This window comes from Macadamia integrifolia, unplaced genomic scaffold, assembly GCF_013358625.1.
Source record: "Macadamia integrifolia cultivar HAES 741 unplaced genomic scaffold, SCU_Mint_v3 scaffold1018, whole genome shotgun sequence".
In the NCBI taxonomy this organism is placed as follows: domain Eukaryota; kingdom Viridiplantae; phylum Streptophyta; class Magnoliopsida; order Proteales; family Proteaceae; genus Macadamia; species Macadamia integrifolia.
The window spans coordinates 103537-126788 of NW_024868055.1; the positions used below are offsets into that span (position 1 = coordinate 103537).

The 23252-nt window shown below is 40.9% G+C and overlaps 1 protein-coding gene across 1 annotated transcript; it reads right to left on the reverse strand.

Annotated features, from left to right (window-relative positions):
- Nucleotides 1–6343: 6343 nt before the first annotated feature.
- On the reverse strand, nt 6344–15194 carry LOC122062393. The gene is made up of 4 exons (XM_042626006.1): nt 14904–15194; nt 13796–14240; nt 13171–13283; nt 6344–7078 (listed from the first exon to the last, which is right to left on the reverse strand). Exons 1-4 carry the CDS (start codon nt 15192–15194, stop codon nt 6344–6346), a joined length of 1584 nt encoding a protein of 527 aa, XP_042481940.1.
- Nucleotides 15195–23252: the final 8058 nt, after the last annotated feature.

Genomic DNA, 23252 nt, shown 5'->3' on the forward strand with positions numbered 1-23252 from the left:
ATGATGTTGTTGGTGACTTTTGGTTAGTTCTGTCTACTTGATAAACTTATTATAATTTGGTTGTAACAACGTTAGTTAGCCTTTGTTGACTATGCTTATTTGTATATGTATGTTGTCTATCAGGTGCTTATATTTGAAAATTTTGGAAAATCTTGTTTTAGCGTTGTTATGCAGTCAAAATTTTGTTAAATCCATCCTCGATGAGTTATGTAATCAAATAACTAATCTTTTATTTATTCCAAGCAAACTTTCTCTCATGCATACCATGAAATGCAATAAATAAATACAACTATTTTTTTTATTTTAGTTCTTTAAAGTTTTTATATTTACCCAACTCCATTTCCTATTATAGATTCTATGGGTTCTAAATGGTATGCTGTGAGTGGATAGAGCATCACGCTCTGATACCACGTTCACACAGAATCGGACCGGTGACCGAGTTAACTCCGGTTAACCCAAAACCTATCAGGATCATCTGATACAGTACCTCACCACAGCATACCCACATTTAAGATAAGTGTTCAAAAGTTCAGCAGAAGACTTAAATTACCTGTAAATATCCCCAATATACTTGATACCCAAATTGTAGTATATAGCTAAGTACATGTGGGCCCGCAGGCATGATATTTACACAAAAGAATAACAATTTACAAATCAAGTACACAAAGGGGAGGTCATCAAAAATCTAAAAAGAATTCCTATACGGTGTCATTGCTGTGGTCCCGCAGCACAGCCCTTGCACATGCAATCAGCACCTTGCTCACACTCCTCAGGGATCCACCAATCCTCAATAGGACACTCGACTGTGGGGTCTAACTCTTGATCTTTAGGCGGGTGACCTGCAAAATCATCTAAAAGAGGTATGCACGTGGGGTGAGCTCACTAGCTCAGTAAGTGAAAAGAAAGACCACACAAGCATTCACATCCACATGCACTATATGTAATGCAATTCATTTTAATCTTATCCACCTAAACAACATTACTAAGTCTTAGGTTATGTGCTACTCCCAACCACAGTGCGCGTATGCCCCGGGTACGAGTTACAAACTCCATCCTGTGATACGCCCATAGGGTTGTCAGAGAAGGCCCACTGTGAGTACTCAGAAAAGTAAAGCATGCCGACCACCAGCCCTCAACATAAAAATAAATAAATAAAATGTAAAGGTGTCAACCCCGATAATTTAAAAGCAGTACGATTGGGCCTCTTGAATATACCATTGAGGTTGCCGACTGTCCTAATAACTAGCCGAGCGTATTCTAACTGCCACAATGACCCGACAATCGTGACCACTGCTTCCCCCCAAGTGATAACCCAACACCTCAACCCCTGTTGGGAAAGGTCGTAGCACAAGGAATGATAATCCTAAACCGTATGCTCCAATATGACAAAGTACGATCGCATAGTACCACCGCGTCCCATTCCACGGGACACCAATGCACTCATTTTCAAACTGACTATGGTGTCTAGTTTAATAATGCATTATGCATAGTAATCCAACCATTCATCACATAAGCACATCAATCATTTCGCCTTGAGAATGTAAAGCACAACACACATATCATAATTTATTTGTTTAAAATGTAAAAGCAATGCGTGCGAATGGCATACGAGGATAACTAATCTACACATAATTTGCATAATGACATGGCTAGTCTAGATACAATTTAATGATGTAAAAACACACCTTAAAATAAATTCAAATGTCTTCTCCCCACTTACTTGTGTACAAAAGCTCACATTCGGTACGGGTGAGATCCGGCGTGAGAAATGTAAGTTTCTAGTGGAACCTATCATAAGCGAATGAGGTTAGCATTTCACCACTTTTGGGTCAAAACTAATGAGGTTTGATGTTTAAATCATGTTTAAAATCATAAAAGAAAGTTGCCCGCCCGTTTTGGGCCCATTCAGGCTCAAAAATCTGACTGGTGGGCCAACAGGTGGGCCAGACAGCCCACCGGTCTTCACCCACTAGTTCGACAGGCGGGCCAGATAGTCCACCGATTGGAATTAGGGTTCTGCCCCAACAAGTGGACCCCTACTGGTGGGCGATTTTGCCCATCGATCTTCGCCCACCTATTGGTGCGGGAATTGGTTTTCTCTCTTAAAAACACTCCTCAACCTTGGAAAAACCAAATGGGGCTGTTCCAATCACATTTTCCACACATCTAAGGCCTTATAAGATGATTCTAACCTAGATCTAAGTTAGATTTAAGGATTGAAAAGCAAATCTTACCTTCTTTGCTTAAGAACTCTTCCAAAACCCCCAAAATCACCTCTTAAACTCAAGAAATCACCAATGCTTCTCAAATGTTGCAGACACTTCTTTAAAACCTTCAAAATCAACACATAGACTATCTATTAAACCTTTGATTCATCATCTCAAGTGGGATTAAAAAGATCTCAAGGAACTCTACCCAAATCAAGAGTTTCACTTGGGGTTTTGTGAAAGTTTAAGAAGTATAGCCTTCACTCACCTCAAATCGTAGGTCTCGTGTTGGGGATCACTTTTTTGGTGCCAGAATGAGAAGATCAAACCTCGGCGTCGCTTAAAATCATTTCTTCCTCTTTTTCTTTTCCTTTCTTCTTCTTCGTTCTCTTTTCTTCCTTTCTTTTCTCGCTCTTCTTTACTTTTCTCACCCACTCTTTAAGGCATTAAATGAGAAAAAGGGAAAAAAAATAAGTACTATTTATACTAGAGAATATTTAGTAACCACATGGGTGGGTCACACTGGTGGGCGGACCTATGACCGCCCACCTGTTGGTCAAAACTTAGCCAAACAATTGAGATTTCGATGGAATTCGATTCTCAGCATATATCTCACTCTCAGCACAAGATATATAATACGTACACACTTTAGGATATGGCTACATACCAGCATTACCCGTACATGGCCTTATGATACATGCATGTACATGGCTTGGGTACACCCGTCTCCTTAGGCACTGACTCGGACTTGTCTGGCCAACCTATGTTCAAAGTCACCCTTGCCATCATGGTCCATAGGGAACCTGCCTCAACCCTCTCTGGTTCGGTCCTGCATGGTTAAACCGAGTCAGTTGTATAAGTAAACTAGGTTTAAAAGTAGGGTATCACAGTTCCTCCCAAATGAGCACCAAGCTTGTTTATAACATGGTCAAGCTGCCCTCTTCCATTCCAGGCTTCCCCGGATGAATGTATCATGATACACACGATCCCGTAACCTAGATTATGTCATCAATGCTCCCGGTGGCCAGTGAAGTTATGGGCCTCCTCATCCCCTTCGACTGTGTAAGCCACTTTCCTCTTCTCATCACACATCCTTTCTTCTTTTCTTGCATTCCTCAAACATTTTCTGTGCCAGGTCTCTCTTTCCATTTACGCCGAATGTTGATAGATGATCCAGTGCCTTAACACTTGTTTGTACCACCAAATAGAGCGAGTCCATGACCATGTACCTTCTAACACTTCATCCCTTTCGTCGATGGGTCTTTGCTAACACTTTTCTTATTGCCAGGGCTTGTTCATTGTTGATATCAAGGCACTTCATCCATTACTGATCCTGATCCCGGACATGGGGGTGGAGGTCCTAACCTAGAGGTAGATATCCTGGTTATGGAGGCAGAGGGTCCGGCTTTAGATTTGGAGCTGGAGGATCTGGCCTTGGATATGGAGGTGGAGAGCCCTCCTTTGGAGCTAGTGGATCTGATTTTGGGAATGGAAAGACCAATTTGGGTCCCACCTTTTCTATGGACGAGATCTAGTTCCTGATAGAGGAGGATGAGCAGGGTGCACAAGGCAAACAGGGTGGACAATCATAGGGCTATCACAAGGGCTTTTTATGCAGAATTTTCCTTTTACTTTTACACATGAACTATCTTCTTCTTTTCTTTTTAAGACAATGCACTTGATGTTAATTAATTAGATTTTATTTTTATTACCATGTTATGTTTGTGGATGACGCACGATTCTACCTTTAGATTCCATACAGCCGTGTGCGAACCAACATCAGAGTGAACCATATGAACCCAACCTTTATTCAATATAATAAGATTTTCAATACAAAATATAGGGTCTCGCCTCTCTACATTTTCCAAATCCTAACAAGAAGACAAATAATATGCATAGTCAACTCCTGCGGGGGATAGAAATTCTTGATATTCTTAGGTTCTCCCTGGGGAAGCCGATACTACCACATGATGTACGAGGGGAAATAAAATGAAGTCGGTCCATGGCCACCAACGACAATCCCAATTCATAGTTTCTCGAGTCTTTCCTTGTAGGTACTCTACCCAATCAGTAATGGATTTGAATTCTGGAATCTCCCGCTTGTCTTGGTAATGTGTCACCTTCAATTGGTTACTTCTCAAGGGTTTTAGTAGCTACAACCATTCCATCAACCATAGTTGGAATATAGTTGGACATCCCGAGTAGTGGTATGTTCTGAACTTGCCTTTACAGTTCATCTCATCAAATCCTCGAAACAGTTCCACCAAGATGATAAGGACTAAATCACGCCCTTCCTTTAGCTACTACACAACTTCCATAATGACGAGGCATGCCCCTCGCCCAAGTGTGTGCAGGATGTATCGTGCTATCATACAGAAAAGATATGCATTAATCCTGTGTTAGCGGCAAACTCCATCCTAGGGTGAGGATATGGTAAATGCTCTTGAGACCTTGAGGATTTCGATCTTTCTATAGCTCACAAATTGTGCCATTTCTTCCTTTCTCCACCCAAAGAAGTCTTGGATCTTTTCTGAGTAGTTTGACTCCAATGAGGGGCAGAACAATCTCCCCGCTGGAGTAGAGAGTAAGCAAGCTCTGAACTCCTCTATAATAGGGCATATCTCTACTGTTCCAAACCTGAACACATAGAGCTCTAAATTCCAGTATTGAGGTGCCTACAAAAAACCATGGTGTAAGTTCATGCAACCAATCCTGCTAAGTACCTGTATGTTCATGTACTATAGCAAATCTTGTTCTTCGTTGCCTATCTTCAACGTCCACTTCCGCAATGTTTCATCTAAAGATCCCATGTTAATTCATTCCTGCAATCGTCCCAATTGGTTAGAAACAAACTTTAGCAATACCCAAATACACAAGATTCAATAAGACTTCTACCACTTTATTCATTGCCCCGAGATTATCTTATTTAGACAAATCAAGGGTGGGTAATGAATTAGTCCTAATAACTGATGCCGGATGGCGATTCTTGACAAGATTGAATTCGGGAATAGATTTGAAGGATCATAGGTGGAAGAGAAGTGACCTAATAATCTAATGCCAAATGGCGATTCTTGGGGGAATGAAATAGAGATGATCTTTTAGGTACTCCAGCCATTAATTTGGGAATCCTTTGCCCCTCTTTTTTTTTCTTTTTTTCATTTTTCTTTTCTTCTTCCTTTTTTTTTTTTTTTTTTGAGGTTATTGAGACCACACTCACATACATCAAGTTGCCTATGTATCCCTTGTGAGGAATCAGGTCGAGTATAGTTCGGGTTCTTCACTTAGACATAATATTTCTTAAGTTGATCCATATTGATTGATTAACCCTAGTACTTCTTCTCTATCAAGATTATTAGTCTTATGGCCTTCCCAGATAATATCTCCTTGGCCGTAAATGGGCCACTCCAGTTTGGCTTAAATCTCCCTCTTGGGTCATGAATGGGATCCCTCTATTCTCGAAGAACAAGTTCCCCCTCTTCTATGTGACGAGGCTTCACATGCTTGTTGAAGGCCCTAGGCACCCTTTGCTGATACTTCTTCAAGTTATCCATGGCTTTTATCCTCTTCTCATCTAAGAAATTAAGCTCTAGCTTTTACCCACTCTCCTTTAGGTAACTTAACTATCAAGGACTACCCTGAGTGATGGCACCTAAATTTTTATGGGTAAGACTGCTTGCATACCGCAAACCAAAGAGAAAGGGGATGCCCCTATGGAAGATCTTATGGAAGTCCAGTATGCCCATAAGGCGTATGTCATCTTAGCTGCCCAATCCTAGTGGGCCTCTGCCATCTTTTGAATAATCACCTTTATGTTTTTTTTGGTTGCCTCCATGACCCCATTAGTCTGGAGTTGATAAGTGGTAGAGCTACACCTCCTGATACCAAATTTTTTCAGCCTTGCCTCAGAAATGGGATCCTTGATCTAATATCAATTTTTGTGATACTTTATATCGACAAATGATATTTTTTCGGATGAATTTCGCCACTTGGCAGCTGTAAGCATTGAATACGATCATGCTTCTACCCATTTATTAAAGTAGTCTATTGCCACCAAGATGAACTTGTGCCCATTGGATGCCTTGGGATGAGTCTTCCCTATGACGTCAATGCCCTAAGTAGAAAATGGCCAACGGGAACTAAACGAATGCAATTTCGTTGGCGAATATGTATGTTGTTGGCAAGGATCTGGCATTGTAACATTTCTTGATGAAATTTACACAATCTGCTTCCATTGTATTCCAATAATATCCCAACTGTAGAATCTTCTTTGCTAGCATTCTTGTATTCATGTGAGGTCCACAGAGACCTTGATGAATTTCTTCCATGATGGTTCTTAGCAGTTGTATCCCATCATACGATCTTTGGTACAAAATATCTCCCTGTAGGATAAAGTGGGTGGCACACTTCCTCAAGAACTTCTTTTCTCCCTCAGTGGCTTCAGTCAGGTACCTTCTTTCCCTGATATAATCAATTATACAGGCAAGCCACGACCTTCCATCCACCGTGAGGGCATTCACAACGCTTTGGTATATGGCTTTATCTCTTCCTTCTACAATAAATGGTCGAACCCGTGCTATGGGATTGCACTCCACCATGGATGCCAATGTGGAGAGGGCATCTGCAAACCGGTTATTATCTCTTTGGAAGTATATAAAGGAGATCTCCTCAAAGTGCTTGATCATCTCCTCTAGGTGTTCCTGGTATGGTTTCAGCTTTTCATCCCTGGTCTTCCATTTACCTTGAGTTTGGCAAATGACGATGATCGAGTCACCATATACCTTGATCTTCTTCACCCCAATGGTCAATGTTATTTCCAGTCCCAATGCATATGCTTCATATTCAGCAATGTTGTTGGTGCAGGGGAAGTCGAGCTGAAAGGTTGAGAGCAAATATAATCCATCGGGAGTCACCAAAAGTATTCCTACACCACATCCTTTTTTATTGGATGCTCCATCAAATGACAACTGCCATTTGTTGGTGGCTTATTCTTCAATCCTGGCATTTCCCTCATCCAAGAAGGCATCATCCAACATTCTTTCATCTTTTGCAAGGTGAGTGGCCAAATGATCTACTACTGCTTGGCCTTTGATGGACTTTTGAGTGATGTAAGTGATATCAAACTTAGATAATAGCAACGGCCATCGAGCCATCCTTCCTATCAACGCTTGCTTCTCAAAAAGGTACTTGATGGGATCCATCCTTAAGATTAATCGAACTTGGTACACCACCATGTAATGCCGCTTCTTGTTGCCCAAACATACTCTAATGCTGAAAAAGTTAAGAAAATCTTGAGATCTTTACCAAAAGTATGGAGACCGAAGAAGATGGCTATAGAGGAAGCTAGGGATTTAACCAAGATCTCCCTAGACTACCTATTGGGATCTCTACAAACCCATGAAGTAGAACTGATGGCTAACAAACAAGCCCTAGAAAATAAGAAAAGGAAGATAGCACTAAAATCTTCTCAACCAACTAAAGAGGTAAGCAATGACGACGACCATACAATAACAAATCCTATTGAGAAAATGGTAAAACCAAATATAAATCTAAGGAAGTTTTTACTGAAAAAAAGAATGTTGTGTGATTTGAATGTAAAAAATTGGACACTTCATAACCGAATGCCCAGACAAGTCAAAGAAGAAGGCTTACACAACCACATGGGATTAGAGTGATGAAAAATAAGTCACCAACTTGGCTCTAATGGCTCTTGGAGATGAAGAGCAAGAGGTAAACCATCGAACCCAAAATGACACCTCTATTAATGACCCGAATCAAGAACTTCAAAAAGCCTTCGAGGCTTTATATGAAGAGAGTCTAAAGTTAGAAGTAGATAATTGCAAGTTGAAAAAAGAAGTGACCACTCTAAATCAAAGAGTAGATGACCTAACTTCTAGAGTGAGTGAACTTGAAGAAGAAAAATCCAAGTTGACTACCACTATTTGTACTTTCACCAAAGGACAAAGGAACCGTGACACCATTCTTGGATCTCAACGTAAAGGTCCTCATGAAAAGGAAGGACTAGGATATGATGGACAAAATCCATCTAGAAGAAAATAAAATCAAGTTGAGAACCAAAAAGGGAGTAGCCAAGGAAACCAACCATCCACTTCTTACGTAAAATGTGGATATTGTAAGAAAACCGGTCATTCCATAAACTTGTGTCATACTAAGAAGAAGAAGTCCTTCAACTCTCAAAATGAGAGACAAAGAACAAAGTCCAACATGCCTACTACTATACTCCCCAAAGAAGGAAATATAGGCCTCAAGAGGAGTCAAGACCAATGCCTAGATTTAGGAAACTCCAGCCTCAAGGGGTATACTCTACTGAAAGGTCGCCAAGATAGTTTCAAAAATACATAACATGTCCCCAGAAGTCTTATAGACCTCAAGGGCAATACCATTCTCAAAGATCATATAGATCTCAAAGGTCTTATAGACCTCAAAGATAATATGAGTCATATGGACCTCAAATGTTACATGCCACACCTTCATATGGCATAGGCATGTGGCACTGAATACTTGACTGTACCCAATCAGCCTACTTACCCCAGGATCCTACTCTAGGAGAGTCCACAACACCACATCCAATATGTTATCATAATCAGAATCAAAATAATTTCCCAGTAGATAAATTAAAATCAAGTAAAGATAATTTTCACCCAGTGCATCTAAGTGATATTGATAGTATATGTACCAAAAATTCAGAATTTACTTACAATGATCCATATAATACATTGGTCCAAGTATCCAAAATATATGTGCACAAAAAGAATTCCTTCCACCTGTCAATCCATCAAAAATTGGTCTCTTCCTCCATCCTCATATATATAAACAAAAAGAATCACAATATCAGATCTCAACTAAACTGTCCACCATATACACAATCATCACACTCGCAATCAGGTCCATGACTAAAATCATCAATATCTGGAGTACATGCCAACTGATCCAAAACCATAACATCACACTCAATACCAGTAGCCTGTAGGTGACTACTCTCCTCATCTATGGATCAAAGGAAAATAAGGGGGGTGAGCATTGGTAATGCTCAGTGAAGGGTGGGGGAGAACAAACACACACATCCATATACAATGCATGCTCCACAAATAAGAATGATGCTCATGATGTCCATTTATTTAACTACTCACATTGCCTAGTCCATTACTAAGTCTCATCACCTATGGGTATAGTACTACGCAACAGCGGTGGCATTCCCTACCCTATACATTGGGCCCTCAGGAATACAAGCTTGTTGCAGGCAGGGCCAGCCGATCCCTATCAAAGCCTCAGTACCCCAGCTAACCCCTAGATGGTAACCCTGTAAAATAATCACCAGGCATACAATATGTCGTATCCTGTCCAAATCCAAAACTAATATCACACATCACATCACCAAGTGCACTGCTGATCAGGCAGCCACATCTATATAGATTAGTCCATACCTAACCCCTTACGAACAAGGGGTGTAGCACTTGGGGTTGTGATACCAAGCCAGCATACTAGATGATGCACAATCAATTCATCCATGTTACACATGCATATATGGGCACCTGCTCGTGACCTATCTCACTTACCTTACCTTCCATATTTCCATCATCATCCATTTCATCATACACATACATAGAAGTAAATACAAATGCAGAAAATATTTACATATGCACAAACATAGCCAATGATGCATGAACAACAGTAATAAATATACCAAAATAAATAAGACAGGGGAGCACCCACTCATCTAGAAAATCTGACTCAATTCCCACTTTTCTAGGTGTTGAACTTGTTCCCTCATGGTTAGTTGGAACTCCTAAAATCAAATTAAATTTATATATATATATATATATTAAAATATACTTGAGTCAATTTTACCTCCCAATTCGAGTCACAATGTATACCCCTATCAGCCCTATAAACCCCTTCTCAAACTTACAATTTGCTGTAAAATTCTGAGAGCAAAAAGGTCTCTGGAAGCCTAAATGGCTGGAGACCCTAGCCCGATCGGCCATCCGGATGTCTCCCACCGGTCATGCCATTTATGCAGAATTTCAATTCTGGCTGCTCTCCCTGCAGATTTCCTCCAAGATTTCGGTTTCTGCTATCTCATTTTTGTATTGAACCTTTACTATAGCATCACAATACTACATTTTATTCACTTAAATCATAAATTCACTAATCCACAAGTTAGTTTTGATTAATTACACAATTTCAGCAATAATTCCCAAAATCATCTCCATAATCTCAGAATTTCCACTCATATGTATGAATTAACACCAATTACCTTGATCCAAGTCCAATCTAAACTTGCATGCATGTATATCTACACAAATTTTACTTTGCATGTGAAGGATTTGGCCTCAATTACTTTGCATGTTCCATTATAGTCTTCTGAGAACATAATAGAAAGAGAGATTTCATTTCTTCTTCTAAAAGTTCTCTATTTTAAAATTTGGGGTGAGAATTCTCACATTCCAACCCCAATTGGTCATGGTTCTTGTAACCATTCTTCTAATTTTCATAGTCCTTCAGTTGATCCATCAAAGAACAGTAAGAATTAAACTCCATACAGTTAGATTATGGCTTAAATTCCATATTTTCTTCCTTAAACAGAATATGTTCATTCCCTTTTCAATTTCTGAAAAATTCCTCTTACTACAGATTAATATAGGTGAGTAATGGGACTTAACCTTGTAGCTGAATCTTCTAACTAGATCCTAAGAGCAGAAATCTCCTCTCTAATCTTCTTCTCCTCTCTTCTCTTCTTCTTCTTCTTCTTTCTTCTTTCTTTCTCCTGCTGTCCAAATGAGTGTAATGTGAGAAAAGTGGTTGGTGGTGGCTCTCTTATAGCCCCACTAACCACAATTTTACCTATAATATGATATCTTATATATACATATACGTACATACATATAAATATACAATACTTATACATATAAAGTGTTGTATATATACATACATACATAATTACATAATTATGACTAATTGTGTTTAGAAATTAAATTAATTTATGATTTACAAATTAACTCACTAATCCATGTCAAACCCATAGGAATAGGTTCACATGTCCAATTTCCAAGAGTGGGACCCATTTTCAGCCAATTTTGTCCAATTTGTTCATATGACAAGCCTACCTGTCATGTCCAGAATCCTCTAGCCGATTGAGCTAGACTTGCTCTCCCTTTGGGTCTATTGTATTCCCAATCACTTCTAATCCATTTTAAGGGTTAATAATTACCTATTGGCCCACTTTGCTTTCTGACTCTTCCAACACTATTTGCAGGAGGCACAAGTACATGTTGGGTCATCCTTCCCTTCCTTACATTCCACTACTACCAGCCAAGCTAGTGTTGGCTTCTCCAATCTGCTACTCTTGTCTGTTCATAGTCAATATAAAGAGGTGAGATTTTGGGTGTTATTGTTTCCCCCCCTCCTTACGAAAAATTTCATTCTTGAAATTTGCAAGAGTTACCTAGTAAGCCAAACAGTTCTGGGTATTTTTCTTTCACTTCATCTTCTCTTTCCCAGGAAGCTTCTTGCTTCGAGTGGTTCTTCCATTTGATCTTCAAATATGGAATGGTTCGACTTCGGAGTTAATATTCTTTTCTGTCAAAGATACCTTCAGGTTGTTCTTCATAGCTCAAATCATCATTCAACTCCAAAGGTTCCCTAGTAGGCAACTTATGTGAAGGATTTGGAATGTACTTCTTCAGCATAGAGACATGGAAGACATTATGAAATCTATCCAACTCTGGAGATAATGCCAATCTGTAGGCTATTTTGCCAATCCGATCCAGTATCTCAAAGGGTCCTATATACCTTGGGCTTAATTTACCTCTCTTTCTAAATCTCTTGATGCCTTTGATTGGTGAAATTTTTAGAAAGACCTTTTCACCTACTTCAAACTCAAAAGGCTTTCCTCTGTTGTCTGCATAGCTCTTCTGTATGGACTGAGCTACCTTGATTCTTTCCCTGATCATATCCACCTTCTCACAGGTAGCTTGTACCAGCTTAGGTCCCAAAATTCTTCTTTCTCCCACTTCATCTCAATACAATGGGGTTCTACACTTCTTTCCATACAGAGCTTCAAACGGTGCCATACCAATAGTTGATTGATAGTTGTTATTATATACAAATTCAACTAATGGTATTTGTTCATCCCAACCATAGCTCATATCTATAGCACAGACCCTCATTATATCTTCTAAAATCTGGATTGTTCTCTCTGTCTGCCCAACTGTCTGAGGATGAAATGTTGTGTTAAATTTCAGTCTAGTTCCTGTTGCTTTCTGTACACTCTCCCAAAACTTAGAAGTGAACTAGGAATCTCAATCCGAAACAATACTGACAGGCACACCATGATATCTCACTATATTATCAATGTACAGCTAGGCTAGCTTCTCTATGGAGTAAGATATCTTCATTGGTATGAAATGAGCTACTTTAGTCAATCTATCAACAACTACCCAAAATGTATCATTTCCTTTCCTGGTCCTTGGTAGTCCTGTCACAAAATCCACGGTAACATGTTCCCATTTCCACTCCGGTATAGGAAGAGGTTGTAGTAACCCATGTGGCCTCTGTCTCAATGGTTTCACCAGCTAACAATTCATGCATTTTGCCACATACACAGCTACATCAGTCTTCATACCATGCCACCAGTATGTTTTCTTCAGATCTCTATACATTTTTGTACTTCCAAGATGTATAGAGTAAGGAGTGCTATGAGCTTCACTCAAAATCAACTCTATCAGCTTTTCTTCCCTTGGAACACATAGCCTGTCATTGAACCACAAAGTTCCATCTTTCACTATAAATCTCAAATCCTTCTATCTTCCATCATTAATAGCATTCATAGTTTTCCTCAATTTATCATCTTTGGGTTGGGCTTCCTTGATCAGCTCAAACAAGGATGGTTTAATATAAGAGTGGCAAGTGTTATATCTTCAGGTGTCTCCACTTCTACAATTACCTCTAAACCCAACTCTCTTGCCTCTTCAATCAATATAGGGTTTGCACTAAGTGCAGCTAATGTAGTAACTTTATGTTTCCTGCTAAGAGCATCTGCTACTACATTGGCTTTCCCTGGATGGTAATGAATGGTGCAGTCATAGTCTTTTAATAGTTCTAGCCATCTTCTTTGCCTTATATTCAGTTCTTTCTAAGCGAAGCGATACTTAAGGCTTTTGTGGTCACTATATATCTAACATTTCTGACTATACAAATAGTGACGCCAAATTTTCAAAGCAAACATGACTGCTGCCAATTCCAAGTCATAGGTAGGATAATTCTTTTCATAATCTCTCAATTTTCTAGAAGCATAAGCAATTATCCTACCATTTTGCATCAACACACATCCCAAACCTTGTTTGGATGCATCACTATATACCACCAAATCTGATGTACCATCTGGAATGGGAAGGACTGGAACAATCACCAGTCGGTTCTTCAAATCCTGAAAACTATTTTCACATTTCTCAATCTAATGAATTTGACTCCTTTTCTAGTCAACCAAATCATGGGGGTAGAAATCTGGGCAAAGTTCTCAATAAATCTCCTATAATACCTTGCTAAGACCAAAAAACTCTGAATCTCACTTATAGTCTTAGGTGACTCCCAATCTAATATTGCTTTCACTTTTCCAGGATCAATTTCAATACCCTTAGCAAATACAATGTGCCCCAAGAAATTCACTTGTGATAGCCAGAATTCACATTTACTAAACTTTGCATACAACAGCTTCACTCTCAACCTCTGTAATACTAACCTCAAATGAACTGCATGATCCTCTCTACTCTTGGAATAGATCAATATATCATCAATAAATATAATCACATACTGATCTAACATATCATGGAACACTCTATTCATCAATCCCATAAAAGTTGCTAGTGCATTGGTCAGTCCAAATAGCATAACCACAAATTCATAGTGGCCATACCTAGTTCTAAAAGCTATCTTCTGGATATCACTGTCCTTGATCTTCAGCTGGTGATACCCTGACCTCAAATCAATCTTACAGAATGTTCTGGCTTCTTTCAACTGATGAAACAAATCATTAATGTGGGGAAGCGGATACTAGTTCTTAATTGTCAATTTGTCAACTCCCGGTAATCAATACACATCCTTAAATTCCCATCATTCTTCTTTACAAACAAGACTGGAGCTCCCCAAGGTGATACACTGGGTCTAACGAAACCCTTCTTCAACAAGTCTTGTAATTGTTCCTTCAACTCCTTCAATTCAGCAAGAACCATCCTGTAGGGTGCTTTTGACACTAGTGCTGCCCCAGGTACTAAATCAATAAAAAATTCAGTCTTTCTATCTGGAGGCACACTACACAAATCCTCTCAAAATACATCTAGAAATTTTTTTACTAGTTCCAGTATTGTAGTTTCCCTTGTTGGATCTTGGACTCATGCCAAGTATGCTTCACATCCTTCTTCTAACAATTTTTGTACTTAGATAGCTAAAATTAACATTTTCTTTGCTTCCTTTTTGTGTCCCTGAAATACAAACTCATCTCCATTTCTGGGTCTATACAAGATTTTCTTCTCAGCACAGAGCACACAAGCTTAGGATAACATCAAAGTCTTTTATATCTAAGCAAATCAAGTGAGCTATCATTTCTCTTTCACAAATTTGAATAGTACAGGGTTCATACACATCCTCTAAATTCACAATAAACCCTATAGGTGTACTGACCATCAATTGATAAGTTAACTTTTTAAGTTTCACACCTAACCTTGGAGAAAAATTAGAAGATACAAATGAATGAGATAACCCAGAATCAAACAATACATATGCTGGTATATTAGAGACAAGCACTATACGTGTCACTACTTCAGGTGCAACCTCAACTTCCTCAGCTGTTAGTGCAAATACCTTCCCAGTTGCCTGTGACTTCTTGGTGGGTGCAGAAGAAAAAGAATTCACACTCTGTTCACAAATTTCCTCTGAGGACAAAATCTTGCATAATGCCCCATCTGCTGGCATATATAACGCCTCACATTAATAGGCTGAGTTGTGGAAATTGTTGATTGTGACTATACTGACTGTTACTAGGTAGGTACTCTACTATCCTCTCTCTGTCTGATTGCTATGGCAGAAGAAGAAGCACCCCTTCCAAACCTTCCAAACTGTCTCCCTGTGTTTCCTGTTCTGGCCCTTCTTGCTGCCTGAATCTAGTAACCTTCCCTCTGCTTGTCCTTAATAGACTTTGCAATCTAAACCACATCTACATAATTCTAGAGCCGATGAGCTACTAGCATAGCTCCAATACCAGACTTCAAACCCTTCTCAATTTTTTTTGCTTTTGCACTATCATTCTTTATATATGCCAAGGAAAAATAGTAAAAGTCCTCAAACTTTTGTTGGTATTCCAACACTAACTTAGGTCCCTGAGTCAAAGCCATGAACTCTGACTCTTTCCTATCTCTCACACTGATAGGGAAATAGTTCCCATAAAACACATCTACAAGTTGATCCCAGGTGGGATGTGGATGTGTGGCTAGCAATACGGATCTGGTAGCCTTCCACCATGCATAGGCTTCATTCTACAGTTGATAGGTCGCACACACAATCTTTTGTTCATCATTGCAGCCTAACACTACCAATGCCTTCTCAATTCCTTCCATCCATTTTAGTGGTGCCAATGGGTCAAAACTCACACCACTGAAGTATGGAGGCCTATACTTTTGAAATTTCTCCATCAATCTACTCATATTAGTCCACACTTGTACTGCTAGTGGGTTTCCTAAACCTTGTTGTCCTTCCTGTGTACCAAGATCTAGTACATCTTGGGTAGCTTGCCCGCCTGTAGTCTATGGTGCCACTTGTGTAGGTGGAACTGGTATTCCCCTAGCACGCACTATTGTGACCAACTCCTCAACAACCCTATTTTGTTGTTGTTGTTGTAGTTGCATACTCTATTGTATTGTTTGTTACAGCCCTTGCTATATACCCTGGACTATATTGGTCATCAAAGTGGCCACATCCGGTTTTAGCCAAGCTAGTGGTACAGGAGGTGACACAGATGCTGCCACTACTGCAGTGGCAAGTGCAGGAACTGATTCTTATATTCCTGATACCGACTCACTTTCCCTCTTATCAATCACAGACACCCCAAGGTGAGCTCTAGTAGTAGGCTGACCCCTTTTCCGGTGTTGTGTTCCTTGCTGAGGTTGAGCCCGTTTAGGTGGCATATTGGGAATTTCCTAAAAATCATAGCATATTAATTCCCAATGCTCTACACCTATAGTTTCAACAAGGAAGAATAATGCAGACAACGGATCATATATATATATATATATATACATTTCCTAATCAACATAAAAGGATTCATTCCATCCTATTCTATCACACATCAAATTCACAACAATTAAGCTTTTATCTTGAAGTTTTTATTTCTTTGGTTACTATTGCACTAGATGATCCCAAAGCCTTGTGGGTTGTCAGACCTGACCATACCCAGTCAGCCTGCTTACCCCAGGATCCTAATCTAGGAGAATCCACAACACCACATCCAATATGTTATACATAATCGGAATCAAAAGAATTTCATAGCAGATAAATTAAAATCAAGTAAAGATAATATTCACCCAGTGTGTCTAAGTGATATTGATAGTATATGTACTAAAAATTCAGAATTTACTTACAATGATCCATATAATACATTAGTCCAAGTATCCAAAATATATGTACACAAAAAGAATTCCTTCCACCTGTCAATCCATCAAAACTGGTCTCTTCCTCCATCCTCATATATATAAACAAAAAGAATCACAATATCATATCTCAACTAAACTGTCCACCATATGCACAATCATCGCACTCGCAATCAGGTCCATGACTGAAATCATCAATATCTGAATTACATGCCAACTAATCCAAAACCATCACACCATGCACAATACCAGTAGCATGTAGGTGACTGCTCTCCTCATCTATGGATTAAAGGACAATAAGGGGGGTGAGCACTGGTAATGCTCAGTGGGGTGGGGGAGAACAAACACACTCATCCATATGCAATGCATGCTCTGATGTCCATTTATTTAACTACTCACATTGCCTAGTCCATTACTAAGTCTCATCATCTATGGGTATAGTCTATGCAACAGAGGTGGCATTCCCTACCCTGTACGTTGGGCCCTTAGGAATACAAGCTCATTGTAGGCAAGAGCTAGCCAGTCATAGTCAGAGCATCGGACCTCTGGCTAACCCCTAGGTGGTAACCCCGTAAAATAATCACCAGACATACAATACATCATATCCTATCCAAATCCACAATTGATATCATACATCACATCACCAAGTGCACTGCTGATCTGGCAGCCACATCTGTCAAGATTAGTCTATACCTAACCCCCTACGACAAGGGGTGTAGCACTTGGGGTTGTGATACCTAGCCAGCATACTAGATGATGCACAATCAATTCATCTATATTACACATGCATATATGGGCACCTGCTCATGACCCATCTCACTTACCTTATCTTCCATATTTCCATCACCATCCTTTTCATCATACCACATACATAGAAGTAAACGCAAATGTAAAAAATATTTACATATGCACAAACACAACCAATGAGGCATGAACAATAGTAATAAACACACCAAAAAAAAAAAAAAAGATAGGGGAGCACCCACTCATCTAGAAAATCTGACTCAGTTCCCACTTTTCTAGGTGTTGAACTTGTTCCCTCACAGTTAGCTAGAACTCCTAAAATCAAATAATATATATATATAAATTAAAATATACTCGAGTCAATTTTACATCCCAATTCGAGTCACAATGTATACCCCTATCAGCCCTACAAACCCCTTCTTAGACTTACAATTTGCTATCAAAGTCTGAGAGAAAAAAGGTCTCTAAAAGCCTAACCAACTGGAGACCCTGGCCCAACAGGCCGGTCGGATGTCTCCCACCAGTCGTGCCATTTCTATAGAATTTCAATTTTGCCTGCTCTCCCTATAGATTTCCTCTAAGATTTTGGTTTCTGTTATCTCATTTCTTCACTAAACCTTTACTGCAGCATCACAATACTACATTTCATTCACTTAAATCATCAATTCACTAATCCACAAGTTAGTTTTGATTAATTACACAATTTCAGCAATAATTCCCAAAATCATCTCCACAATCTCAGAATTTCCACTCATATGTATGAATTTCCCCAATTACCTTGATCCAAGTCCAATCTAAACTTGCATGCATGTATATCTTCACAAATTTTACTTTGCATGCGAAGGATTTGGCCTCAATTACTTTGCATGTTCCATTTTAGTCTTCAGAGAACAAAATAGAAAGAGAGATTTTATTTCTTCTTCTAAAAATTTTCTGTTTTAAAATCTTGGATGAAAATTCTCACATTCCAACCCCAATCGGTCATGGTTCTTGGAACCATTCTTCTGATTTCCATAGTCCTTCGGTTGATCCATCAAAGAACAGTAAGAATTAATGTCACACCCCATTCTCACAGAACCGCGCCAGTGACCGGGTTAACACCGGTTAACCCAAACCTGCCAGGATCATCAGATACTGTATTCCACCACAGCATACACACAACTAATATAAACTCATCAGATCAGCGGAAGACTAAGTTTTACCTGTGAATAATCCCATAATACTTGATACCCAGATTGTGATACAATAATTATATACATGTGGGCCCAAAGGCATGATATTTACACAATAAAAATAAAATTCATATATCAAGTACATAAGGAAATCCACCAAAACAATCAGAGTACACAGCTCGGCCCGGTATCAAGGCTAGAGCTCAGCTCGGCCTCAGAAGTGGAGCTCAGCACGGCCTTAAAGGTGGAGCTCAGCTCGGCCTCAGAACTGCTATCCCGCAGCACAGCTCTCGCACGAGCAGTCAGTGCCGTGTTCTAACTCCTCAGGGGTCCACCAGTCCTCTTCAGGAAACTTGACTGTGGGACCCACCCCATGCTCCTCAGATGTATGACCTGCAAAATCATCTAAAAAGGGGGTGCACACGTGGGATGAGCTCACTAGCTCAGTAAGTAGAAAGATGGACCACACAGCAGTCCACACATCAAAACACATCATATGCACTACATGCCATGCTATACATTTTAAATCACATCCACCTAAGCAACATTACTAAGTCCTTGGTTTTAGTGCTACTACAACCACAGTGCGCGTATACTCCGGGTACGAGCCACGAACTCCCTCCCGCGATACGCCCATAGGGCTGTCGGAGAAGGCCCACCGTGAGTACTCAGAAAAGTGAAGACAATGCCATCCACCGGCTCTCAACAGAAATGTAAATGACTGAAAATAAAGGTGCTGACTCCAGCAATTTAAAAGCAGTACGATTGGCCCTCTTGAATGTACCACCGGGGTTGCTGACTGTCCTACATGACTCGTCGGGCGTTATGTCTAACCCCCACAGTGACCCGACACCCGTGACCACTGCTTCCCCCCAAATGATAACCCAACACCTTAACCCCTGTTGGGAAGGGTCGTAGCACGGGATTGTGAAAATCCTAATACCGCATGCTCCTATATGATAATAGTACGATTGCATAGTGCCTCCGTGTCCCCTTCCACGGGCCACCAATGCACTCGTTTCCAAGCTGACTACAGCATCTAGTCTATCAATGCATCATGCACCATGATGTCCACATTCAACATATAAACATCTCATTCAATTGGCATTTAGAAAGTAAACATAGCACATATGCATAACAATGTGAGGAATGACTAATCTACATAGCATATTCATGATGGCATGACTAGACTAGATATAATTAAATGAATGCCAAACAATGCCTTCAAACAAGGCCAAACGTCCTCTCCCCACTTACTTGTAGCGTACAAGGATTCCCGTTCGGTACGGGTGAGATCCGGTGCGAATCGGGTCAGATTTGGTGAACCTAACATAATTGAGCGGGGTTAGTACTTCACCATTTTAGGATCAAAATTAACAAGATCCGATGACAAAATCATGTTTAGAATGTCAAAAGAAGGTCACATGTCCGATTTGGGTCCAATCGGACATAAGGATCACCTTCGGGGCCACACGGGTGGGTTAGACAGGTGGGCAGTCTGACCCACCGGTCCTACCCACCGGTTTGGACCGGCGGGTAGGGGCCCGCCGGTAGGGCCCGCCGGTTCCACCCGCCGATTGAGCCAGGGGCCCCTGCTAGGACCGGCGGGTAGGATGGCCCGCCGATTGGCCCGCCGGTTGGGCCCGCCGGTTGTGCCCGAAGGCCCCCTGCCCTCTCAGGTGGGTGCCCACAGGCGGGTAGGGGCCCACCGGTTGCACCCACCGGTCTTGGCGGGAAAAACCCTGTTTCTTCCCAACTTCCTCCATTCTTTGGGGATTCAAATGGGGCTTTTCCCAACCCATTCTTCACACCTTCAAGGTCCTATAGGATGGTTCTAACCTAGATCTAGGTTAGATTCAAGTGATGGGAAACCATCTTACCTTCTTTGCTCAAGAACGACTTCAAACCCTCCAAATCACTTCAAACCCACAATGCTTCTTTCACCTTGTCAATACCTCTTCAAATCCTTCAAGATCAACACATAAATCATCTATTAAACCTTAGATTCATCATTTCAAAGGGGATTTACAAGATCTCAAGAAACCCTACTCGAATCAAGGGTTTAAGCTTGGGTATGGTGAATGTTCAAAGAACTCGACTTTGCTTACCTCCAAATGTAGATCTAGAGTTGAAGATCACTCTTCCGGCACCGGAATGGGAAGATCAAGCTTCGGCGCCGCTGAAATCCTTCTCTTCTTCCTCTTCCTTCTCTTCCCTTCTTCTTCCCTTTCTTTTTTCTCTCCTCTTTACTATCCTCACCAACGTACGGGTGTCATAAATGGAAAGAAAAGAAAATCATAAAGCTATATATATAATTCCTAAATAAGTGAACAGTGCACATGGATGGGTCACTCAAGTGGGTGGGTGCACCCACCTGTCCGCCCACCTGAGGGCCAAAACTTGGGATTTTGACAGGGTTCGGGCCTCGGCACGAACCCCACCCCCGGCATACGATGTAGCATACGTATATACCTTAAAATACGGCTATAATACTTGCTTTATCCGTACATGGCCTTATGGTAGGTGCATGTACACGGCTTGGGCACTCCTGTCTCTTCTGGCACTGGCTCGGACTTATTGGGCCAGCCGGTGTTTAAGGTCACCCTTGCCATCATAGCCCATAAGGAACCCGCTCTAACTCCCTCTGGTTTGGTTCCTGCATGGTTAAACCGGGTCAATCGCGAAATCAGACCGGGTTTAAAAAGTAGGGTATTACATTACCCCCCCTTCTGAAAAATTTCGTCCTCGAAATTGCGTACCTGGTTGATCAAAAAGATGAGGGTACTTGGCTTGCATTTCATCCTCTACCTCCCAAGATGCTTCTTCGAGTGAGTGACCAGCCCATCGCACCTTTACATAGGAAATGGAGCGGTTGCGAAGGGTTTTCACCTTACGGTCCAAAATTTCAGCTGGCTGTTCTGTATAGGTCATATCAGCTTCTAGGTACTCTGGTTCCACGGGTAGTACATGAGATGGATCATGCACGTATCTCTTCAGCATGGATACATGGAATACATTGTGAACATCCCCAAGTGAAGGTGGCAGAGCAAGCATGTAGGCTACTGAGCCAACCCGGGATAAGATCTCAAATGGTCCAATGTATCTTGGGCTCAACTTCCCCTTTCTGTGAAACCTTTGCAACTCTTTAGTAGGAGAGATCTTGAGAAATACCTTTTCTCCTGGCTGAAATTCAATATCTTTCCTGCGGGTGTCCGCATAGCTCTTTTGACGGGACTGAGCTGCTTTAATCCTTTCTCTAATAACGTCGACTTTGTCACAAGTCATTTGTATCATCTCAGGTCCTAACATTCGACGTTCACCTACCTCATCCCAATACAAAGGAGTTCTGCACTTTCTGCCATATAACGCCTCATACGGAGCCATCCCAATTGTAGCTTGGTAACTGTTGTTATATGCAAACTCCATAAGAGGTATATATTCTTCCCAACTGCCACTCATCTCCATTGTACATGCCCTGAGCATGTCCTCTAATATCTGTATGGTTCGCTCCGACTGACCATCGGTCTGTGGGTGAAAAGCAGTACTCAAATTCAGCTGTGACCCCAAGGCACGCTGTAAGCTTTTCCAAAATCTGGAAGTGAACCTTGGGTCCCTATCTGAAACAATGCTCACTGGCACTCCATGTAAGCGCACTATGTTGTCCATGTAAAGTTGTGCTAGTTTGGCCATGGAGAACTTGGTCTTGATGGGAATGAAATGAGCAGTCTTGGTAAACCGATCCACGATCACCCATATCGCGTCCATTCCCTTAGGTGTACTTGGTAGTCCGGTGACGAAGTCCATTGTAATCCTTTCCCACTTCCATTCTGGTACTGGGAGTGGCTGAAGAGTACCATAAGGTCGATGCCTCTCAGCTTTTACTTTCTGGCAGGTAAGACAAGTCGCCACATACAAAGCTATGGTGACTTTCATGTTTGGCCACCAGTAACTTTGTTTGAGGTCTTTGTACATCTTGGTACTTCCTGGGTGAAGTGAGTACTCGGAGCTATGTGCTTCTCGCACTATCTTGTCTTGTATATCCAAATCATCGGGTACACACAATCTGTCTCGAAACATCAATGCCCCATCACTGGCTAAAGCAAAATCTGGGTCATTCATTGTTTGATCTTGAACCTTAACTCTGATCCGCTGCAATTCAGGATCCAAAGGTTGCTTCATTATTACCTCTTGCCTAATTGCCGGATGCACCTGTAGAGCTGTCAAGGATACAGTCAACCATTTAAGATTTTCTGGTTGAGGTTCAAGCTCTAAGGTTGCCCCCTCATATAAGAGGGTTTCATCCATTAGCATCGCCTCTTGCACGAGTGGTGAGCTGACTGCTAAGTATGAGAGCGACACAGTTTGTGTCTTCCGACTCAATGCATCTGCCACTACATTAGCCTTGCCGGGATGATACTGAATGTCGCAGTCATAATCCTTCATGAGCTCAAGCCATCTCCTCTGTCTCATGT

Coding starts and splice junctions, on each gene's coding strand:
- LOC122062393 (XM_042626006.1), bottom strand. CDS start 15,194: ATGCCAGCAGATGGGGCATTATGCAAGATTTTGTCCTCAGAGGAAATT. Junction 14,241..14,903: donor AGTTAACTTATCAATTGATG/GTCAGTACACCT, acceptor TTGTTTCATCAG/TTGAAAGAAGCCAGAACATT. Junction 7,079..13,170: donor CAAGAGAGTTGGGTTTAGAG/GTAATTGTAGAA, acceptor TCAACCTTTCAG/CTCGACTTCCCCTGCACCAA.